Source organism: Diabrotica undecimpunctata, chromosome 7 (genome assembly GCF_040954645.1).
Source record: "Diabrotica undecimpunctata isolate CICGRU chromosome 7, icDiaUnde3, whole genome shotgun sequence".
NCBI lineage: Eukaryota > Metazoa > Arthropoda > Insecta > Coleoptera > Chrysomelidae > Diabrotica > Diabrotica undecimpunctata.
Genome location: NC_092809.1, coordinates 99,634,501 through 99,656,975, shown reverse-complemented (window position 1 = coordinate 99,656,975; position 22,475 = coordinate 99,634,501). Strand labels below are relative to the sequence as shown.

Genomic DNA, 22,475 nt, shown 5'->3' with positions numbered 1-22,475 from the left:
GATGATGTACAGTATTATTATTAAAAGATAATAAATGATTATTCTAGAAACAATTAATGAACAATTTGAGATTTACGAGACACGCAGAAGTAATTTTTTGTTTAGAGATATTAATATTACAAAATGCGACTACAGTGCGCTTGAACGACGCGCTGGGTGCGCATCAGCTGGGGGGATTTCAAATTACTGCATTTTAGCGAAAACTGCTTCAAATTGAGTTTGGTAAAGCTCAAAATGTTCGTTGTACTATAGTCCTCGTTAACATGATACAAATTTTTGATTTCATACCACCGAAAAATCGTTTTTCGTTGGTTTTTTATACCTAAATTGTAAACCCCAAACTTATATAACCTCGTCAAAAATGGATAAAATTTAATTTTTCAAAATTCATTTTAAAGCTTATAATCATAGCTTTAAAGTAGGTGCTTTAAATTTTTTTACGTTATTCAAAAAAGTTATAAGCAAAAATGTCTGATATAGTCAATAATTGGTTATTTTTTAATAATAAATTGGCAATATCCCGGCGTCTAATGGATCGATTTTAATTTTTCAAAGTTTGCTTTGTTGTTTTTTTTTTGTTTTTGTTGTTGAAAAAGGGGTATATTTTTATTAGTTTATTAGTTATAAGCATTTAAACAATTAAATCGTTAATAACAAGTACCAGCCCAAAAATTTGGATTATCATGTTGACTATTCGGATTCAGCGGGTCAAAATACATAAACATCAGTTGCAAAATCCCATGGATCTCAATCGGCCACGAAACCACCCTTTACTCCTAGATTATTTGGCAATAATCATTAAATTAGTTTCAAGAATCAATTGATATGCATTGCATAAAAAAAGTTTTAATGCAACAAAATGGTTTTTTGCAATTATCTCGGCAAATTATTGATCGATTTGAACTTGGGAAAATTTAAATTAATCGTCTATTCATAACACAATAGTTTCTCTATACAAAAATTGCTCCAAATATAATCAAAAAATGCTACATGTAAAAAACTACACTTTCGGTATTTGGCCTTTGCTTATGAAAAAAACTAGTGCCGATCTGATACTAACTGCATACATATTTGCTATTCAGTATGTCCCCCCTATGAATTAAAATTATCAGATAGCTGTAATATTTTTTCTCCTATATACGAGCCCCTTATCATACCAGTTGGCCCACCTATGGAATTTGCAGTTTAAGTCGATTATCGTAAACAAAATATACTCTGAATGTTTTTATAAGTTCCCATATTAATTAATATGGCATTTTTGTTAATATTTATTAAAAACATTACCCTTATGGTTTTTTATTTATTTTCAACAATAAAAAAATCACTAAACCCTGGCTATGCTTCACCTATGTCAACATAAAGCAATAAAATTGTCAGTTAATGTTAAATGTATTTTGTGGTATTGTAAAGATTTTTGCCGTTTGTGGATTGTACAATGGGTCAAGGTAAAGTTATCGATGAGAAAATGTGTTCAATCATTATTAGATTTTTTAATTCTGGAAAATCCAATTCGGAAATCGCGAATATGTTGCAATTGTCACGCTATAGTGTAAGAAATATAGTCAGAAGATACAAAACTACAGGTTCGGTCGTCACAAGACCTAGAAATGTACGAAAAAGTAAAATAACTGAAGCAGATCGAAGGGCATTAAGACGCATTATAGTGAAAAATCGACGAGCAAATTATATGGAGTTAAGCGTTTTGTGGAGTGACGTTATTGGAAGACATGTTTCTAGATCAACATGTCACCAAGAGGCTCACAAATTACTATTTGGTACTTACAAAGTAAGTTTAATAGTTGAAAAAATTAGAACGAATTGTTTTAAATTTCATTTTATTTTAGGCTAAGGAAAAGCCACTTTTAACATTACAACAAACGAAAAATTAACCAAGATGGTCAAAACAGCATAAATATTGGACTCAGTCGCAATGGGATTCAAGACAATGGAGTGATGAGTCCAAATTTGAAGTGTGTGTTGGGGACAGTAGGAGTCGCGTCATTCGCAGGAGAAATGAAGCTTTCCATCCCGACTGTCTGAAGAGAAAAGTCAAATTTCCTGCATCTGTCATGATCTGGGGCAGCATGTCGTCTAAAGGTGTGGGAAAGTTACATTTTATCGATGGGATTGTAAACACGGAAAAATATTTGAATATCTATTATGGAACATCGTTTAACATGAGCGGAAGATTTTGTCTTCCAACAGGACGGCGCAGGTTGTCATACCTCAAAAAGCAGTTTAAAATCGATTGAAGACCATGGCATGCCACTTCTGGAATGGGTTTCTAAAGTCCCGACTTGCTCCGGATAGAGACTGTGTGGAACGAAATGAAAAAAGATTTGAGAAAACATCCTGCCAGGTCCGTCAACGAATTGAAGGAAAAATTGCAAGAAATATGGGATTGGTTTACATTAGAATTTTGTCAGAACTTAAACTATGCCTCGAAGAATTGTGGATGTCATTAAAAATAAAGGGGATGTAACTAAGTGGTAAACTTTCACATTTTTTTTGTTAATATTACATATTCTATGCGTTTTTTAAAATTTATTATTATTCTGTTTAATCAATCGTTTTCATTACGTTATAAAATATTTTCTATAATTAGGAAATTCAAAAATGTTGTTCGATGCATTAAAACTTCTAAAATGTACGCTACGCTTTTATTTTTGTTCTCTAAAATTTAATTTTCTTATCAATATAACGTTCGGCCAACTGATATGGTCAGGGGCTCGTATTTTTCTAGACTTCTAGACTGAGGTACACATAATTTGATTGATAATGTATTTTATTTGGCGTTCTTATGGATATTTGTATCTATACACACTTAGTACGTTTATATATCCTGACTTACTCGCGCAAGCACGCTATGTTTTAGACATTTTGATTTGGAATGTAGTGTAAAATACACAAATGGAGTTATAATTTAAAACAATTTCATTATTGTAATAAGCAATCTACTGACTGGATTTTAAAAGAGATTTGTGGCCGGTGTAAATCCAAAACATATTATTGGCAGTTTGTTAGTGTGTAAGAATATTTGATTTCAAATATTTTGTTTCATATAGCATGGCTTATACTTTTAGTAGTAAATCTCATGAGAAAAATGGTCACATACCTAACGGGGCCATAGCCAATGGAGTACATAATACACACACTACAAAATCACATCACAGAAAATCGGTAGAGAAATGTAAAGATCAAGATCAACACGGGAATGATCACACTAGGTAAGTATTTGTTCAATTACAAAATATAAAAAGCATTGAACAACACAAAATCGTGTTTGTCTTATTAAAAAATAAATTTTAATCGGTCTCACGATCCAGTTTGAATATCTTCACTCGTCTCTAAACTCTTATGATAGTTAATTGCTTGTCGCTAACTGAAGTTTGTGGTCCTTTGAGCCGGATACAATTTTGCTTACAGTTGAGTCCATGGTTCTTTGCCTGTTGCTTCATCATTTAAAGCATACTAAATAAGTCGAATAAGTCGGAAATTTATTTCACGCAACAGGAAGTGGCTACTGCTCCGATCACGGATTATATTGTAAAATTTGACGTTATCAAATAAATAGAATGTAAAATGATAGTTTTGCTTTAAAATTTTGGTGCAGAATTACAGCTACATTTGAAGTATCGTAACAAATTATTTTAATATCATTAGTGATTAATGAATAAATAAACAATTTTTAAAAAAATATATAATTAAGCATACCATAATGTTTGCAGTGTGTTGATGTAATAGGTAACAGTAAAATTATTTAAAGAATGAAGCATTATTTAGCTGAAATAATATTGCGATAAGATTTTGAACATATGTTTTTCGTTCCTCATATTTCGTTTTCATCATCTTCAGAATCTGAACTGTTATTTCCAATGTTAATTATTACAGGTTCGATATTAATATTACACATATTTTCTTCTATAATAAACCACTGTTCAATTAATTTATTAGTATGTTCTACACACTTTGGCCAGGCGACATCGTTAAACTTTTGAATTGGTTCTTTCACATACTTAAAACATGTTCATCTCTATATCCATCTCTGCCAATATATGTATTATAGTAAGTCTTGCAATCTGCCCATACTAATTCGATAGCATTAAAATCTGGATGATACGGTGGCAATTTAAGCACTTCGTGTCCATGTTCATGTATCAATTCATCTACAATATATATATAGGTATATATATATATATATATATATATATATATATATATATATATATATATATATATATATATATTTCCGGTTTTAACTAATGTTCATCAAAATTGTATTTCTTCAACCAATCTATAATGTCTGATTTTAACCATTTAGCGGAAGGTTGTTTATACATGATTTCACTACGGTAGGATGCGTTGTCCATGACAATGAAATATGTGTGTTTTAAATTAGGAAGTAATAGTGTACTTATCCATTTAGTAAATATTGTACTATACATTTCACCGTGATAATCTGCGGTCAAGGATTTGGAACAAAATAAAAAACTGGCGTCTGAAATTAAAACCGTTTGCTGAACCGGCATGAACTACAATAAATCTCTTTCCATCATAACCACCTGGTTTACGTACACTTCTGCTGTTGTCATCCTGCCTCGACATCATTTTATTTCCCCTAGAAAAAATCCAAGTTTCGTCTCAAAATAAAACTTCTCATGGATATGTACTATTTCTGTTTTCCATGTATTTACTTAAGAAACACGCTCGTTGTGCTGCGATATGAGTTCTTTCAATTAAAGCTCTTCGATGATCATCTATTTTAAATGCAAAGCCAAAATCTTTTAATATTCTACTCAAGAATGTTTTACTTACAGAAACAATTTCTTTATCCTGCAGCTCATTGATCAATGCTTCACGGGTTACATGTTTCTCTAAAAAGTTATTTATTTTAATACATTACTGTAACATGTTAAGTTTTACTTGTAATTCTTAACAGAAATTTGGTTTAATTACTATCCTGGTACATATTATATATTGTATTTCGATTTGCCATTTTATTACCCTCAGGTAAATCAGTAGTTTTCGTTTTTAAACGAGGTCTGCTTTTTCCCGGAGAAGATAAAACAAGATTTTTTCTTTTCTTTTTCGAATATTGTATACTGTTTTTCTCGCCAATTTAAGTGCAGCTGCTACCCTCTAAAAGAAAGTTAAAATATTATCAATATTTTTAATTGAAATTGAAAAAAACCAAAAATAAATAGTTCCTAATTATAAATATTTTGTTATGTAACAAAGTTGGCAAATAAATAATATTAATAAAATATATGCTTGTTATTATTAAAGCTTTATAATAAGGCATTTGAAAATTGTACTTTTTGTACCTCTTGAACAGATGACAATGGTTCCAATGGTTCCCAAATCCTGTTTGTGTAATATAAATAACTTCTAAATGCGAAAACAGGACAAAAACAGCAAAAAATCCAACAAACTGACAGCCACAAATAAACAAACCAGAAACGTCACAAATATAACTTAAAATCTGAAAACGTCCCCAAGCTTCTTTTTTGTACCATCTCTTTCCGATATACTGAGCCTAGAGCGTCCATAAAAATAACATGTGTCTTTAATTAACAGGCGGTAGCTGGTTTGTCTTTAGTTTCATGCGTGGAAGACAATGATGTTAGATAAAAAGTATGTGTTTCATCTCGCCAGGTATTAATAACGCACCGGTAAAGAAGCATGGATTCAACTGTATACTATAATAAGATGTCATGTGGAAATTAATGTTCGTTAATAATAATAATAATTGAGTTTCTCTGTACCATTTGCTTTTTTTAATTTTCAGTAAACATTCGGATCGACATATAGATCGACAAAAAGTTAATCACGCGCACAGCAATGGTTCGTTAGTGAATTCATCAATAGAGGAAGGAAGCAGTCAGGAATCGGAGACGAGACCGACGCGAAGAAGAGAGAAAAGAGAACAGGATAAAGACAGAGAGGCAACAGAATACCTTCAGAGGTTAGAGACTGATGTCAAAAAGTTAAGATCTGATTTGCACACAAGCAGAGCCAGCGAACAAGAGTTGAGGTTACAGGTAAAGCTATTATATTTGTTTTCCTCAATTTCATCCATGTATATACAGTGGAACTTGGTTATAGCGTCATTAAAGAGTCCAGTAAAAAAATGACGCTATATCAGAGTGAAGTTATAAAAGAGATAAAAAAAAATGAAATTTTAATGAAGCACAATTTTATTACAGCATTATTTATTATTAAAGCTGCATTTAGGATAAAAAAAGTAAGAAATAAAACGTCATGTATATGAAACTTACATTTTTTATGAAAAAGTTCTCTAATGCTGAAAAAATTCAGTTATTTTCTTCTGTACAAACTTTTCCGAAAAATAAAGTTTTTCTGTAGTGTCCTTAATGATCTGAGCTGCTTCTTTGGTAGGGATAATTCATAATGTCGTGAACCTGACGTAATCATTTAGTGACGTCGACCTACGAACGAAACAATAATATCAGGCATTGCTAAAAACATGCAGTTCTCTTCAGTGCGTTATCGTAACGAGACAGAGACGAACTAGTTTTTGCATTAGTGAAAAGCTTTAATATTTTTATTTCTTTTTGTGAACAATCGTTTTTAATATTCTATCATTTTTTGGATCATTCTGAATAAAAAACGTTAATTGTAATTTTTCTCTAAATTTGATCGTTTTCAACTTTAACAACATAAACATAAACTATTTAAAAGTGAAAAAAAAAACTAAAAATGATGATTGAAGGCTCGAAAACACACAATTATTTTTGAATTCACCAAACCTTGTTCTATCAGTTTCTGATACTTTAGTTTGGGCTTATTTAATTTAAAAACATTATTTTTAGTTGTTTGGGGCCCTTATCACAACCTCAAACTGGATTTATACAAAACTGTTTAATAAATTAGGACCACTTTTTGTATAAGCGACTTCTTGAACATTATTCTGAGGTATTTTATGAAAGTGATTATGCAAAAATCTCATGGGAATATTTTTCCCAAGGAATTCGAGGTTTTCGTTTCGTATAAACATATTTTGCTGAATTTAAAACCAAAATCCTATTATTTTTCTATCATACATTGATTTGTTATTTATTTATTTGTCCTCTAGATTTTTTTCAGTTCTTAAAAGCTATTCTTATCGGCAGTGAAGACGGGAAGTCGTAAATTTTTATTACATCTTTCAGTGTGCGATGAAATAAAAATGCGATGACTAACTGGAAGGTTTAAGATTGGAGAAACATAATAGGTCATGTTTATTGGAAATACTCGACATCATTAGCACGTGCAAATCCTACCCTGTTGCCTAATTTCCTATGAAATTAAAATGGTAAATGTTTTTAGGGTCCATTTATTTTTTCGGGCATACGTATTTACGAGGTCCACGAGGTTTTGAAACATCTTTAGTTGTGGATGCCTCCCTGAACTGGTAAAACCTGGATATGGTCTCAGCAGCTCTCATTGCTTCTTGGATTGTAGGACAATCAACGCCGTCTTCTTCATTATCTTCATCAAGATCCATTTCCAAATTTTGCACTTGTTCCACAATTTCTTTATCACTTAAAACTTGAAATGTTTCTACCTGATCGTCTACTGAAATGTAGGAGTGAAGATCAGTTCCAAACTCTCTCTGGTTTGCATTAAATTTTTGTATCCACTATGAAAAAGGCATTTCGTCATTCTAACAACATCCTGAACATTCGGAGAAACTACAGTCAATTTAGCTTGACGAAAGCACTTACAAATTGTTACTGACGTAACCACACTCCACACATTGTGTAAAAACTGAATGTTTCCGATAATGGCACTTTAAACTTCTTATGGCTCCTTGGTCCATAGGCTGCAAGGCATTCGGGAAGAATTTTTCTTTTTTTTTTTTTTTTTGAAGAGAGTTCCTTATCCCACTTTCTCAATTCTTCTTCAAAAATAACAGAAGTCATCCACGCTTTTTTGTTGGCTGTGTAGTTTACAGGCAGTGTTTTTATGTTTTTGAAACATCTAGGATGTAAACTTTTGTCAGTAACCAAAAGCTTTCTTTTTTCTGTACCTGTCATGTTTGCGCAAACAAAAGTCGTGACTCTTTGTTTTGAAAGCTTACCACCGACACATTTTTGATTTTTGAAATTTAAAGTTTTGTCTGGCGTTAATTTGTAAAAAACACCAGTTTCATCGCCATTGAAGATATCTTCATCCTTGTATGATTGCCTTAGTTGTGGCCATGGAAGGAAATTGAATGCCGGGCTTTAAACCGATCTAGCCAGCCGTTAGAGCATGTGAAATCTTCACCAAACAGTTTTCTGAACTCTGTAGCTTTCTCCTTTAAAAGTGGCCCGGACACATGAATATCAGAACTGCGACACTGCTTGAACCATTTGAGTAAAGCTGAATCTATATCACTACGAATGCACTTCCTAATCTTTTTAACATTTTCTCCCTCGTCATTAAAGGCTTTTAGAATTTTGTCCTTTTTGGATTGAGCCGACAGTCGAATTAACAAGTCCAAATTACCGACATACATCAGCAATTTTTCGACCACTTTCAAATGCTCTTATAACACGCACTTTATCTTTAATAGGCAAAGCCTTCCTTTTAGTACTACAATTTGCCATATTAAAAAATAAAAAGTTAATTACTAAATTAAAATCTAAAAACAAAACGAGCCGAACACAATTTCACGGTAGCGAAAATTTCTTAAACTGACTGTTCTGAAACATAAAATTTGACTGTTAGGATTGTACTGATAAATAAGAAATCATAGAACTGTCAAGGTAACATAACTGTACACAGAAGGGATAATCGGGCTTTCTCACATTCTTAGAAGGAAGAATGTGAAAGATAAAACCGGGTTTTTAATAACGTTATCTGATAGTTTTTGGCCGGACCTATTAAAATTTGCTCAGAACTATTATCCTACTAAGCAGATGCCGAAATCTTTAAGTTAAATCTAAAAAGCTTTTGATGAAGATCTTCGAAGATTCCGTTCATTGTATAAGACATAATTAAATGTATAACAAAATTTACTAAATTATCTTTTGTTTATAGGTTGCGTCGCTGACAACTTCCGAAAAAGTTTCAAAAGGCGAAATTTCCTCGTTACAAAGAGACGTAGAAGACGTGCAGCAGAGGTTGCAGAGCGCCTTAAGTACAAAATCTTCCGACAAACAAACAATTAGTAATTTAGAAAGACGGCTGGCCGAAGAAAGGCGGCTTCGATCAAATCTCGAGTCACAACTTAATCAAGAAAGAAAAAGTCGAAAGCAAGAGGAAGCCAGAGCTGCGCAGGTAACTATTTTTCTTTGGCCATTCTGATTTATGTGGTTATTTTTATGCTTCATGTCTTTTATATATATACATATATACTAGTGATTTTGCCCGTCACCATGCGACGGGAGATCCAATCAATTGCATCTACAATAACTCCACTTAATTTTTTCTGTCTTCCTCCTATTTAAGGCTAGGACGACAACAGAATAATATTTTAATATGTTGTACAACTTTCATAACAAATAAGTCACTTTTGGAGAGTCGCTGAACTTTTTGCGTAAAGTCGTCTTATGAAAACGACCTATATATAAAACTAGCGTAATTCTAGTTTGGCAATTTATTTGTTGGGAAAGCTCGAGTTTTGTATTATATTTTTTACCGATCACCAAATCCGTAGCCAATTTTTTAGGATCAAATCAAAATTTTCAAAAGAATTAAAAATTAAATTTTTAAAATTTTTAAACTTCTTGTATGAAAGGGCCCTGTCTTTTTACCTTCAGATAAATATTGTCCAATCTGACAGATAGTTATCTGAAGGATAGACATTTATTTGTAAAATAAAATGTACCCGTCTTCTCACGCCAAATTATGTTGCGGTTACTATCTGTAAGATAAATGTAAAATTTATTTTGGAACACACTAATATTTAATTAATTGTCAATCACAATAATGTTTGAATATCTCATTTGATTATATAATTTGTGGTGGCAGGAATAAATTAAATTATGTAAAGAAAAATTTAATAACGAATAAAAAAATAATACATGTTTAATTATTCTTCGCAGGTTTTTCCATAACACTTAAATATTATATAAGGTTAGCTAAAACATCTTCAACTTCAAAAAGTTCAGTAATGTCTTCATTTAGCAATTCATCTTCAAAATTGTCTTAATTTTGATCTTTCACTAGGTTATACTCGTAAAATGTGGTTGTAGATTAGAATGGTTGAATCTTTTCAACTTTACAGCCACTTTCACCGGATGAAATAGTACCAAACCTTCTCTTCCATACATAAAAAGTTATGTTGCATATCTGGTTGTAATATGAAATTCATTATAGAAATTGGATTGTTTAGTAGACTTAAAAATGGTTTTACTTTATAATCACAATCTCTTTGTAAAAACCCATTTCTATTATCTCCGTTTAAACTTCTTATCGAGAATACAGAATTATTTATTCCTACCTGATAGGTACCTATAATATATAACAAGCGAGTCTTCTACAGCTGGCGCCGCTTCTCGCAACCTAATTTCCAGCGTTTTCTGTCGAAGCAATCTTCAGTTGTTAAATCTCTGGCGGTCATTGCATCGTCGACATCGTCTCTCCAGGATCGTCTTGGTCTACCTCGTTTTCTTCTAGTTGGCGGAGTCCATTCTTCTATTTTTTTTGGCCATCTATTTTCAGGCATTCTCTGACGGGGTCCATACCAGTTAAGTCTTTTGGCTTCGATTGTGTCTATTATGTCTAGATCGATTTCCATTTCTCTCCGAATATCTTCGTTTCTCACCCTATCAAGTCTAGTGAGCTGGCAACATCGTCTCCAGTAGTTCATTTCCATGGCCTTAATTTTTGATTTGTTTCTTTGGTTTATTTCCCAGAGTTCGGCGCCGTACAGCCCAATACTTTCTATTATTGTTTTATAGATTCTTCTTTTATTTTCTTTTGTTATTTTTTTATTCCATAATAGTCCGCGTAGCTGTCTGGTAGCTGATCTTGCTTGGCCAATCCTGGAGTGTATTTCTTCGCTACTTCCTGCTTTTGATGTTATTTGGACTCCCAAGTATTTGAAATTGTCTGTTGGTTTTATAGTTCCCATTTCGATTTGTAGGCTTTCTGGTTTTTCTCCTACAACTAAGTACTCAGTTTTTTGTATATTAATTGTGAGGCCCCATTTGGTATACTCATCTTCCAGTTTTCTAAGCATGTAGCCTACATCACTCTCGTCTTCAGCTAGAATGGCTTGGTCGTCAGCGAAGTGTATCGTGTACAATCTATCATCTCCGATTGGGATGTCCATATTGCAGCACTTTCTTCTCCACACTGAGAGTGCCTCATTTAGATATATTTTGAAGAGTGTAGGTGATATGCAGCAGCCTTGCTTTAGGCCCTTACTAATAGGAATTTCTCTAGTTAATCTATTTCCAGTTTTAATGTTTGCCGTCATATTTTTGTAGAGTTGTTGTACTGCTTGTATATTTTTTTTGCTTATTCCTTGTTTTTCCATTGCTACTCAAAGCATTGAAAGTGGTACACTATCGTATGCCTTTGTCAGAATTTAAAAACAATATTTCATATATTGTTAAAAGATTTATTGAAAGTTTTGAAAATTTCGTACTACACTCTGGATATTTTGTATACTTACTCTGAGTTTTTTATATATATAATTGAATGTATTTTATAATTAATAAAAGAATCTGACAGCCTAGGTACTATATGCATATTTTTCATTTTGGAATCCGACACTACTATTATTGAATCAATAGCACCAATATCTTTTGAAAAAGTATATCACTATACTAATTAAGTTAATTAATGCATTTTTTAATTATCAAGATTATGAAAATATTGAATCCCTAAACTAAGTAAATGGAAATACGTATACATCTACTTTTATAATCATTTATTAATAATTATTTCCAATATTTTCTTAGAATATAGATCACTGTCGATTTACTTAATTTTAACCTTTTAAAAAAGTCTTTATCATTACAAAAATTAAAATATTCAATTCTGCATCAAATATTATATTTTCGCACTAAGTTTATACACATTAAACATTATACTGATCATATTCTCCGATTTCATTAATAGTCCAGTCTGGTTACAAAAAAGGTCGAAAATTTTTTCGCAGATATCTGAAGCTTTTAAGACATAGGTGGACATGGACAGATGACGAATAGATGAAAAGTACTCGTATTTTTACCTTGCGTTTTTTTTAAACCATAATTTATAGTCACAATTTGATTTTTTGTCTATTAAGTTTTTTCCCTTATATTTTACATAAACAATATTTATATCATTTTTTTATATCAAGAATATCTTTATTTTCCTCTTTTATAAATTAAAATTGATAAAAAATTTACCTAGATATTTGCAAAAAGCAGTTTTTTTGCACTAATTTATAAATTTTATTAATTTTTTTATTAACAAAATAAAATGTTATTAATACATTTGAACATCGAGGAATTACCGTCTTTTAAATTTGTGCTAAATTTCCCTCCGATCGGTCAAATAGTTTAAAAGTTATTTAATTTACTTATCCCTAAGGCTAAATATTTAAACTATTGAACTTGATCTATTAATGCATTTAGCAAATTTCATAGGATTCTTTAAGACTTAAACTATCTCAGAAGTTAAATGCATATTGCGTTTTCATCGAAATTATTTACAAAATAAACGTTTGAAAAAGGGGTATGTTTTTTACTTATAAACAATTGTAATAACTTTTATATTTTCCAGCTACAGACTTGTACGTACAACCATTGGATAGCTGGTAAAAAAACTCACATTAAAAAAAACCCTCTATGACCAATAGGAACGAAGTTAGGGACTATTTTGACGAAATTTTGGAACGTGGCAGCTGATACTCATTCCTCCTTTTTTTATGCATACTAAGATATATTACCGGTTTTCTATTATGTAGATGACCTTGTTCCTATTCACATGAATACATATAAAATGTAGGGACACGAGGATGGTAGACTCTGTGATCTTTGGAAGTATTTAGATCTAAAAACATAAATAAATGTGTTTACCGTCCTCGTACTGTACATATACCCATCATCATTCAATCTTCGCTTATCCACTGCTGGACATAGATCTCCCTCATAATTTTCCATCTATTTCGATCTTGTGCCTCTTGCATCCAATTCCTATGACAACGTTTTAGATCGTCAGCATATATATACCCATACACATATATAAACATATAGATCGTCAAAGTAGTAAATAATTATAATTAATATAAGGAATATAATAATATAATGTGTAAAAAATTACCTGAAATTTAATTTATAAAATATATAAGTACTATTACATCATTGATATAAAATGAAAAAAAATATATGTTGATTTTCCGGGATTTTTCGAGATTTCCGGGGGGTGAAAATTATTTCATCATTATTAATACTCAAATGGACTCAGTTTTTCCGATGTTTCCCATATTTCCCGGCCAGTGAAAACTATGTAGTTATTCATATTTCGACGAGTTACCTCAGATTAAAAAAGAGGCTTCTAGCTGCAATGGAAGCCGATATAATGTAAATTTTTCCTACGTGTTTCAATTTGAAGTTCCGATCTCGAAAAAAAAAAACGGAGCTGAAACAGTTTTCCCCTCCACTACCGAATGGCTGTAAGTTTCGAAAAATTGGATAAATTTTATAGCTTATAAGTTTCATTATAAAGTTTAGATTTTCATTCAAAATTTGTGCAAATTTTACTTCTTAATGTTTATAAACAATCCTATTGGTCATAGAAGGTTTTTTTAATGTAAGTTTTTTTACCAGCTATCCAATGGTTGTACGTACAAGTCTGTATCTTGAAAAATATAGAAGTTATTACAATTGTTTATAAGTAAAAAACATACCCCTTTTTCAAACGTTTATTTTGTAAATAATTTCGATAAAAACACAATATGCATTTAACTTCTGAGATAGTTTGTCTTAAAGAATCCTATGAAATTTGCTAAATGTGTCTAGCATCATTAATAGAGCAAGTTCAATAGTTTAAATATTTAGCCTTAGGGATAAATAAATTAAATAACTTTTAAACTATTTGACCGATCGGGGGAAATTTCGCACAAATTTAAAAGACGGTAATTCCTCGATGTTCAAATGTATTAATAACATTTTATTTTGTTAATAAAAAATTAATAAAATTTATAAATTAGTGCAAAAAAACTACTTTTTTGCAAATATCTCCGTAAATTATTTATCAATTTTAATTTATAAAACGGGAAAATAAAGATATTCTTGATATAAAAAAATGATATGATACGAATCGATGATTTTTACATAACCAGACTGGGCTATAAATCTTTTAATATCCATGTTTTTAGCCTACACTAAACAACAATATTTAGGTTATATTTTTGATTTCGCGATAACCTACAACATAATAACGAACGACAATAAACACAATTTATTTTCCAGATAACTTTTTATTCAGTACTTTATTTGGCAATAAATATTTTATACGTCAGATAATTTTAATTTATTTTATCTGTCAGTTTATTTGTTCAATTTTCTTTCCTAGGTGACGCTAGTCACCTTAAATCTAAATTAATATAAAACTTTAAATTATTTTGTATTAAATCATACCTTAAAAAATATTAATAATTTTATTTATTAATTATATTAATATTTATATTAATATGTAATAATTGTTTTGTATTAATAATTAAACGTATCGTTTAAAAAAAAACAAAATATGGTTGACTCATAGGTTGAAATATCAGTAGTTCAGATTTCTTTGTTCAGATGGCGTTAGGATTTTAAATCTAAACTAACATAAAACTTTAAATTATTTTGTATTTAATTCTACCTTAAAAATATTATTAATATAATTATTAATTATATTAATATGTTCTTAATACAGTATTATTAATTAAAAGTATAGTTTCAAAAACAAAAATATGATTGAAATGTCAAATGGTGGTAGTTCAGATTTATTTCCTAGATGGCGTCGTTGGTTTACTGGACAAACGGTGTAACTTGTCATCATAGGCTTTATATATATATATATATATATATATATATATATATATATATATATATATATATATTTGAGCCTCTTAGAGCCGGAATGGTATAAGAAATACTCAACTCATTGCACTGTTTTTATTTATTTTACAGTTATTTTAACACTATTGATTTAATCTTTAATTTACACTTTTGTAATATTTATATTAATTCATCTACACTAACACTAAAAACACAATTATTTATTTATGATTTATTTATTACTTTACAATACGAATTTATCTTTAGACCAGTGTTCCCAACCCTGGACAGTGTTATTCAAAATTATAATAAATTTGAAAAAATTATAGTAGATGAGAAAAAGTAATCGTCAAATTTAATTTTATCGCATTAAATAATGGATAATGGTTATTACTTGTTTTTATGAAACCATTGAATTTAAAATCAATATATTATTGAATATAAGGCTTAAGACGATAATTAAAGCTGCATCTTTGCATATATTACGCATATTATTTAAACATTTTGGCATAATTTCTCAAATTTTTTTACATATATAAGCGCATATTTGCGCCCTTTAGTTATCTGTAACATATACAAATATAATTCGTTGTATATTTATAATTATGTAACTAATTAACTAATTTAACTATTTAACAACCATCTACGTATATTTATTTTGTTATCGTCCTTACTCGACGAAATGAGTACAAAAATGATGGTAATTTATATGGGTAAATTGTTGATGCATAGTGGAATATAAATATTCCCAGAATCGCTCTGAATGGCTTGATTAAGCTTGGGTATACAGTTTACTTTAATTGCTATCAACATTTCACTTCATCTTCCCTCACTAGAGGTCGCTAGTAGCATACTCTGGTAATTATTTTTCCTATAATTGTCATACAGGATTGTAAAGCCAAAATGATGATATAATTGTCATACTAGTCGGTGCGTTTTGATTTGGTTTGAGTCGTCAGAAATACGTGTTAGAGAATGGTAAGAGACTCAAATTAAATCCAAACGCAACCTCTACGTATATTTATTATATTATAATCAGTTTAGAATTGAATAAAAAAACATAAACGTTCTTTATTGATATAGGTTGCGGCTCAACAGTCATCTCGAGGCGAATGCACGGAAACGTGCAAGGTTCGTCGTCGCGAGTTGGAATCGGAGATATCAGAACTTCGAGCTTCCAAACATTGGCAGGAGGATCGTTTACAGGCCCTCGAAAGGGAAAACGCCGCGTTCAGTGAGCAAGTACGTGACACAGAATTGCTCATGTCGGCATTATCCGCATTGCAAGAGAAAAATTCACATTTGGAAAACTCTCTCTCGGCAGAGAATCGAATAAAGTTGGATTTATTCAGCGCTTTGGGAGAGGCCAAAAGGCAGCTCGAAATCAGAGAAAGTAAGTATTTTTATCGCACGTATAATAAAAAATATACGGAACTTCGCAAGTTTTATTCTATATGTTGCAGTGTATTACATACTATCGCTAGTTCAACAGTAATAGTATCATATAATTAATTATATTGTATAATTAACTCTTTCGCTCACGAATTAATTTTGTTTAAGCTAAAAATCTTAAAATTACAACTTAGCGAGAATGTTTTTTTTTGCGAATTTTTTATATTAGTTTTACATTTTTAAAATGCACAGTTTGGGCACTACGAGATGTCCTTATTTGAGGACCCTTCGTGAGCCAATGGAGTAAAAATATTAGATATTTTTTTTAAATAGTGACAAAACAGAAAACTAAAGTATTCTATTCAATAAGTAATGTATGGCAAAAGGCATACTTATACAATTCCAACAGGATTGTGTTCATCAATATTCACAAAATCTAAATTTTGGAGAAGTTTACAGAATCTGTACATGCATACTATCAGCAATCATAGGAATTTGTAGCTTAGGTTCGCAGTAGCATCTAATTCTAGGATAATGCAAGTTCCCCATCAACGTATGCATGCCAAAAATGTTTTCATTTCCTTAGCTGAAGTGGAAGAAAAACTATTGTCTTTTGTGGCAGTTTACAAATTAATATATGTCGCCATTTCTTCATAAAGATCAACAGTAAAATATTGATGAAAAAAAGATAAGGACTTTCAAGTTCAAAGACGTTAGAAGTGGCTTACTCAAGCCAATGTATATCTGGGGTTAAGTATGTCATGTTCTTTCTCCACTTGATATGTTTTTTTTCGTTAGATCGATATTTTCCATAAAATCATTTATTCTCTTCATTTTAATTTGTTTTGAAACTAGGCTGCGGTTCTTCTTCAACTTCTTTTTCTTCATGAACAAGTTCTATTGCTTCAGATGACTTGTTTTTTCCCAACCACCATCTTCGGCTTCGTCACCCATATATTCAATATCAGATAACCCTTCTTCGATCAACCGCAAGTGCTCCTCGTTGGTTAAGGGCCTTCTTGAACTCTTTTTTCTAGTCCTATTGTAAAATATTTAAATGTTTTACATTATGCAACAAAAAATGAGGTTATATTTACCTAAAAATTAATTTTTCCATTGATTCACAACGTCCACAAACGAGTACACGCTTTTCAGAAAATCCGTGCTAGCTAATTCTAAGCAAACCGCTGTTAACAATAGTTTTTTAACAAATTCTACTATTTATCAACACCACGCGACACATTCAATGCAAATTCTTCACATTTATAACGAAAGAAACTCAAATGAATTGGCGCTGTATACATCAGTCATAAAGTCATAAGTAACTATATAAACCTATATTTCAACAAATTAAATATTTTGTTCAAAAGTCGTTAGATGGCAGCACAAATACTCATAGGACGGAATAGGCTATCCATAATCGGGACAATGTGTTACAAGGGTAAAAACACATGGAGTTACAAGAGATTATAGAATAAGTTGTCCTTAATTGAGGATACAGTACACGAAATGGTTAATATACTCAGTGACATTAGAAGTAGAACTTAATTTTTTGGTAACATGGTAGATTTACATCAAGAATGAAACGATAACGTTGTCAAGAATTTTTATTTACAAGTAATCAAAAAAAAATTAAGAATGTATTTGGCGAACCCGTAGCTGAATACACTCCTGTATACGTCTACGCATTGACAAAATGAGATGATCGATGTCTGTTTGTGGCACCTTGTTCCAAGGCAACTCGAACTTCATGTATTAACTGTGTCAGACTCTGTGGAGGATGGCGCAAAGCGGACAGTCTCCTTCCCATTATATCCCATTGATGTTCGATAGGATTTAAATCCGGATCACGAAGCGGCCACGGCAAAACATTAACGCCAGCTTCTTGGAGAAAGTCCATAGTTTGACGAGCAATATGGGGACGCTCGTTGTCTTGCTGAAAAAGGACGTCTCGACGGCCGTCGAGATAAGGCGGTAAAGTGGCGAGTCATATTTCCTCGAATAAACACAAGTGATGATCGACTGCCATAGGCAATAGCCCCCCAAACCATTACTCCAACTGTCCTGTGTACATGCCTCTCAACATTATAACTCGTCGCCACGGCGGCGTCTTACCATCTTACGACCATCATGCATTCCTAAACAGAATCGTGATTCTTCGCTGAATGCTACATTACACCATTCTGCCACCCAATGCTGCCATTCTCTGCACCAATTCAAACGTCGATGACAGTGGTCCGCAGTCAATGGAAGCACTAGTCATGGGCGGAATGAAAGCAGTCCAAAGGCTCGAATTCGGCGGTATAGTGTACGTATACTAATAGTTGGTCAACAATTTGAAGAGTTATAAAAAATAGTGTAAAAAGAACAATTTAAATATGGAAGAGTCAGTACAGTCCACTCTCTCCTCACCCCCCCCCCCCCGATGTCAGAAAGCATTCGAACAAGAATGAAGTTGCAGCGCGACACACCATAAATATTTTGTTTTATGTAAAGAAAATAAATATAAGTTCAAATGTATCACTTTTTTTAAATATCAAGAAGAAATTCTGAATCAGCTCCCGACAAAGAGTTATAAAACAAAGTTTAGCATTAGAAATTTAAATATCATATTCGAAAAAATAATTTGCTGTATTTTTATTTTCAATATAGATTAATCTTATAAAATTTTCAGGCGCGAATCGAGCACAAGAAAAAGAAATCGAAGAGCTGAAAAGCAAGATAGCGCAAGTATTGGCTGTGATGCCGACCGATTCATTTGGTTCACCGTCGCCAGGTGGCAACATGTCCAGAGTACGCCTGGCCGAGAGCCCCCCTTCGAACCTCGACCCGAATGCGACGGCCTACACACCTAAAAGTTCCCTCGTCGCTTCAACAGAAGCCTAGTTTCCCTCGCCCGTTGGTCACCCCGATTCTAATTTTAATCCCCGTTCGTTTTAGACCTAGAGCAGAAAATGGGTATGTGTGTACAGGATTATGACAGAGGATGGGTAATTTATTTTAGTACATTTGTTATTATTACAGATCAAATAATAACTTGTTATAAGTTGTAGCTCGTACGAATATACGAGCATTTTTCTAAATTAGTTGATTAGCTTTATTTCATGACAGTGATTGAAACGTAGATGAAGTTACTAGGAAAATAATATTAAAATATAGCAAGGTACACAAGGTATACAACCGTATACTACTTCATTAAAATATTACCTCTGATATATTAAATATCTTATTTTATCAATATATAAATGGCCGTTGAGGATTCCAAATATTGAAGTACTTAAATAGTACACTGGGCTGAAGGATTGTAGTCAACTATTTCTTTTTACAAGTATTTTCGCAAAAAAAAACTAAAAGAAAAAAGTAAGTACATTGTGTCGTTAAGACAGTAGGGATAAAACTAAATACATAACACTAAGTAACTAACATCTCGCAGATGCGCCACTGAATAAATGCCGAGCTACAGGTCGGAGGAAACCGGTAACTCGCGGCGAAAATACTACATTTTGCGCACTTCACTCTAACTGATGTTTACTTCGTTTTAACAATGAATATGGTAGCAAAATTAATGATTTATTATTAAGTAAGAAATATATTAAAACATTTTACATTTTACTGTACATATTTTCTTACTAATACATTAAAAAACGGTTATAAATAAATAAATTGGTTTCGTATTTTTTATGTTGCAAGGGTTGGCTATCGAGTTTCTTGCAATAATCCAAAACAGTCATACAATGATGAAATGTACTATTTTCGTATGTCTTCTAAAATACATGTCTCACATTAGAACGCGAGAATTTTTGAAGTATCGGTTTTGTTCTTTCACACTTTATTTTAAGATATGCTTATCATTACAGATACATCAGTATGATACTTTATTATTCCGATGGTAAATAGTGTAAAGTAGTTTCAAGTTTTTAACACTGTATGAAAAATTTGAATCTCTATTAGTTTCTTTTAACTTTTCTTCATCGGTTTTTTTTTTAAATAATGAGTATATATTGTAAGAAATTTTGTCATAACATTTCCAAATGTAAAAGTTTAAAATATAAGTTTTCCCTTTCCAATTTTAGCTTAATCCTTTAATTTGCATTACATGTTGCAAGTTTAGATCATGTACCCCTCCTCATTCCTTGAACCCTTGTAAAGGCGTGGTGATACTCTAAATATTGTTAGCTTCCTGTCTTCATTGGTCTGCCTTGTTGTGTTGGGTGAGGTATAAGGATATAAGAGATAAAAGATATTAGTTTCTCATTTCCAAATCCTTGCTAAATGCTTTTTTATTATATATATATATATATATATATATATATATATATATATATATATATATATATATATATATATATATATATATATATATATATATATATATATATATGTTTTGAGTTTCTTGAACCGTACTATATTTAATCTTCTTCTTCAAGTGCCATCTTCGTTCCGAAGGTTGGCGATCATCAGGGCTATACGTATTTTCGAAACTGCTGACCGAAACAATTCGTTGCTGCTACAGCTATACCATTCCCGTAGATTCTTTAGCCAGGAGTTTCGTCTTCTTCCTATGGACCTTTTTCCTGCTATTTTCCCTTGCATAATTATTCGAAGCAGTTCATATCTTTCGCCTCTTGTAATGTGTCCCAAGTATTGCAGTTTTCGTTTTTTGATCGTAAATATGACTTCCTTTTCTTTATTCATTCTTCTCAAGACCTCGACATTTGTGACTCTCTCGGTCCATGATATTCTCAGGATTCTGCGATACATCCACAGTTCAAATGCCTCTAATTTTTTGGTATCAATATTTAATATAAAATTAGTATTTCTTGGGTTTTAAGTTCAATAAGATATATATTACATGTGGAACTAGATTTTATTTTCTATAGCAATCAACGTTTCGACAGGAAACCCTTGCCTTTGTCAAGATTCTAAAATGTACATGTATAAGAACAAACAGTTATTGTAAAATATGTATATGTATGACTTACCAAAACGTAAAACTGGACACAGACATTAATGAACTGACAAATAAAAGTTGATATCTGATATCTCATGGTTTACTGTCATTAGTATATAATTATTTTTATATGAGCGTATCATTGATGTTTTCGAAAACGGTAAAGTGGAGATATGTTATGACTTTAAGAGCTTTTTATAGTGTTATATTTATTATTATTTAAATCAGATTCGTGTTCTGTGTAAATGCAAGAACCGTCAAACGGCACTGAGGTCTCGATCTGCCTACTCCTCACTGTCGAGTGACGAGTCATATATATATATATATATATATATATATATATATATATATATATATATATATATATATATATATATATATATATATATATATATTACAGCTGCATTTAGGATAAAAAAATACGAAATAAAACATATCATGTATATGAAACTTACATTTTTTATGAAAAAGTTCTCTAATACTGAAAAAAGTCAGTTATTTTTTCTGAGCTACTTCTTTGGTAGTTGTGGATGCCTCCCTGAACTGGTAAAACCTGGATATGGTCTCAGGTTCTCTCATTGCTTCTTGGATTTTAGGACAATCAACACCGTCTTCTTCTTCTTCATTATCTTCATCAATATCAATTTCCACATTTTGCACTTGTTCCACAATTTCTTTATCACTTAAAACTTAAAATGTTTCTACCTGATCATCTACTGAAATGTAGGAGTCAAGATCAGTTCCAAACTCTCTCTGGTTTACATTAAATTTTTGTATGCACTCTGACAAAGGCATTTCGTCATCCTTGTCAACATCCTGAACATTGGGAGAAACTACAGTCAATTTAGCTTGACGAAAGCACTTAAAAATTGTCACTGACGTAACCGCACTCCACGCATTGTCTAAAAACTGAAGTTCATCAAGGATGGTAATGTTCGCGGGTTCCCCATTGTCCATACAAAAAATCATCCTTTTCAAAGGCTTTTTCCGGTAATGGCATTTTAAACTTGTTATGGCTCCTTGATCCATATGCTGCAAGACACTCGTGCGGTTAGCTGGTACGAAAACTAGGTTGATATTGGTCAAATTAAGCTTGCGATGGGCTGCACAGTTGTCAACTGTGCAGATACAGATACATTATTTGCTGACATTGCTTCTGAAAT

General features: G+C 31.6%; 1 protein-coding gene across 2 annotated transcripts in view; it reads left to right on the top strand.

Annotated features, from left to right (window-relative positions):
• Nucleotides 1–21,635, top strand: part of LOC140445646 (macoilin) — a 44,574-nt gene extending 22,939 nt beyond the window's left edge. The window contains exons 4-8 of one of the 2 annotated variants that reach the window (XM_072537868.1): nucleotides 3,087–3,227; nucleotides 5,789–6,041; nucleotides 9,028–9,267; nucleotides 16,053–16,362; nucleotides 19,036–21,635. In XM_072537868.1, coding sequence (XP_072393969.1) covers nucleotides 3,087–3,227; nucleotides 5,789–6,041; nucleotides 9,028–9,267; nucleotides 16,053–16,362; nucleotides 19,036–19,247 — 1,156 coding nt within the window. In that variant the 3' untranslated portion in view covers nucleotides 19,248–21,635. Of the gene's footprint in view, nucleotides 1–3,083; nucleotides 3,228–5,788; nucleotides 6,042–9,027; nucleotides 9,268–16,052; nucleotides 16,363–19,035 lie in introns of both variants that reach the window. The other variant, XM_072537867.1, reaches the window with a different exon arrangement.
• Nucleotides 21,636–22,475: the final 840 nt, after the last annotated feature.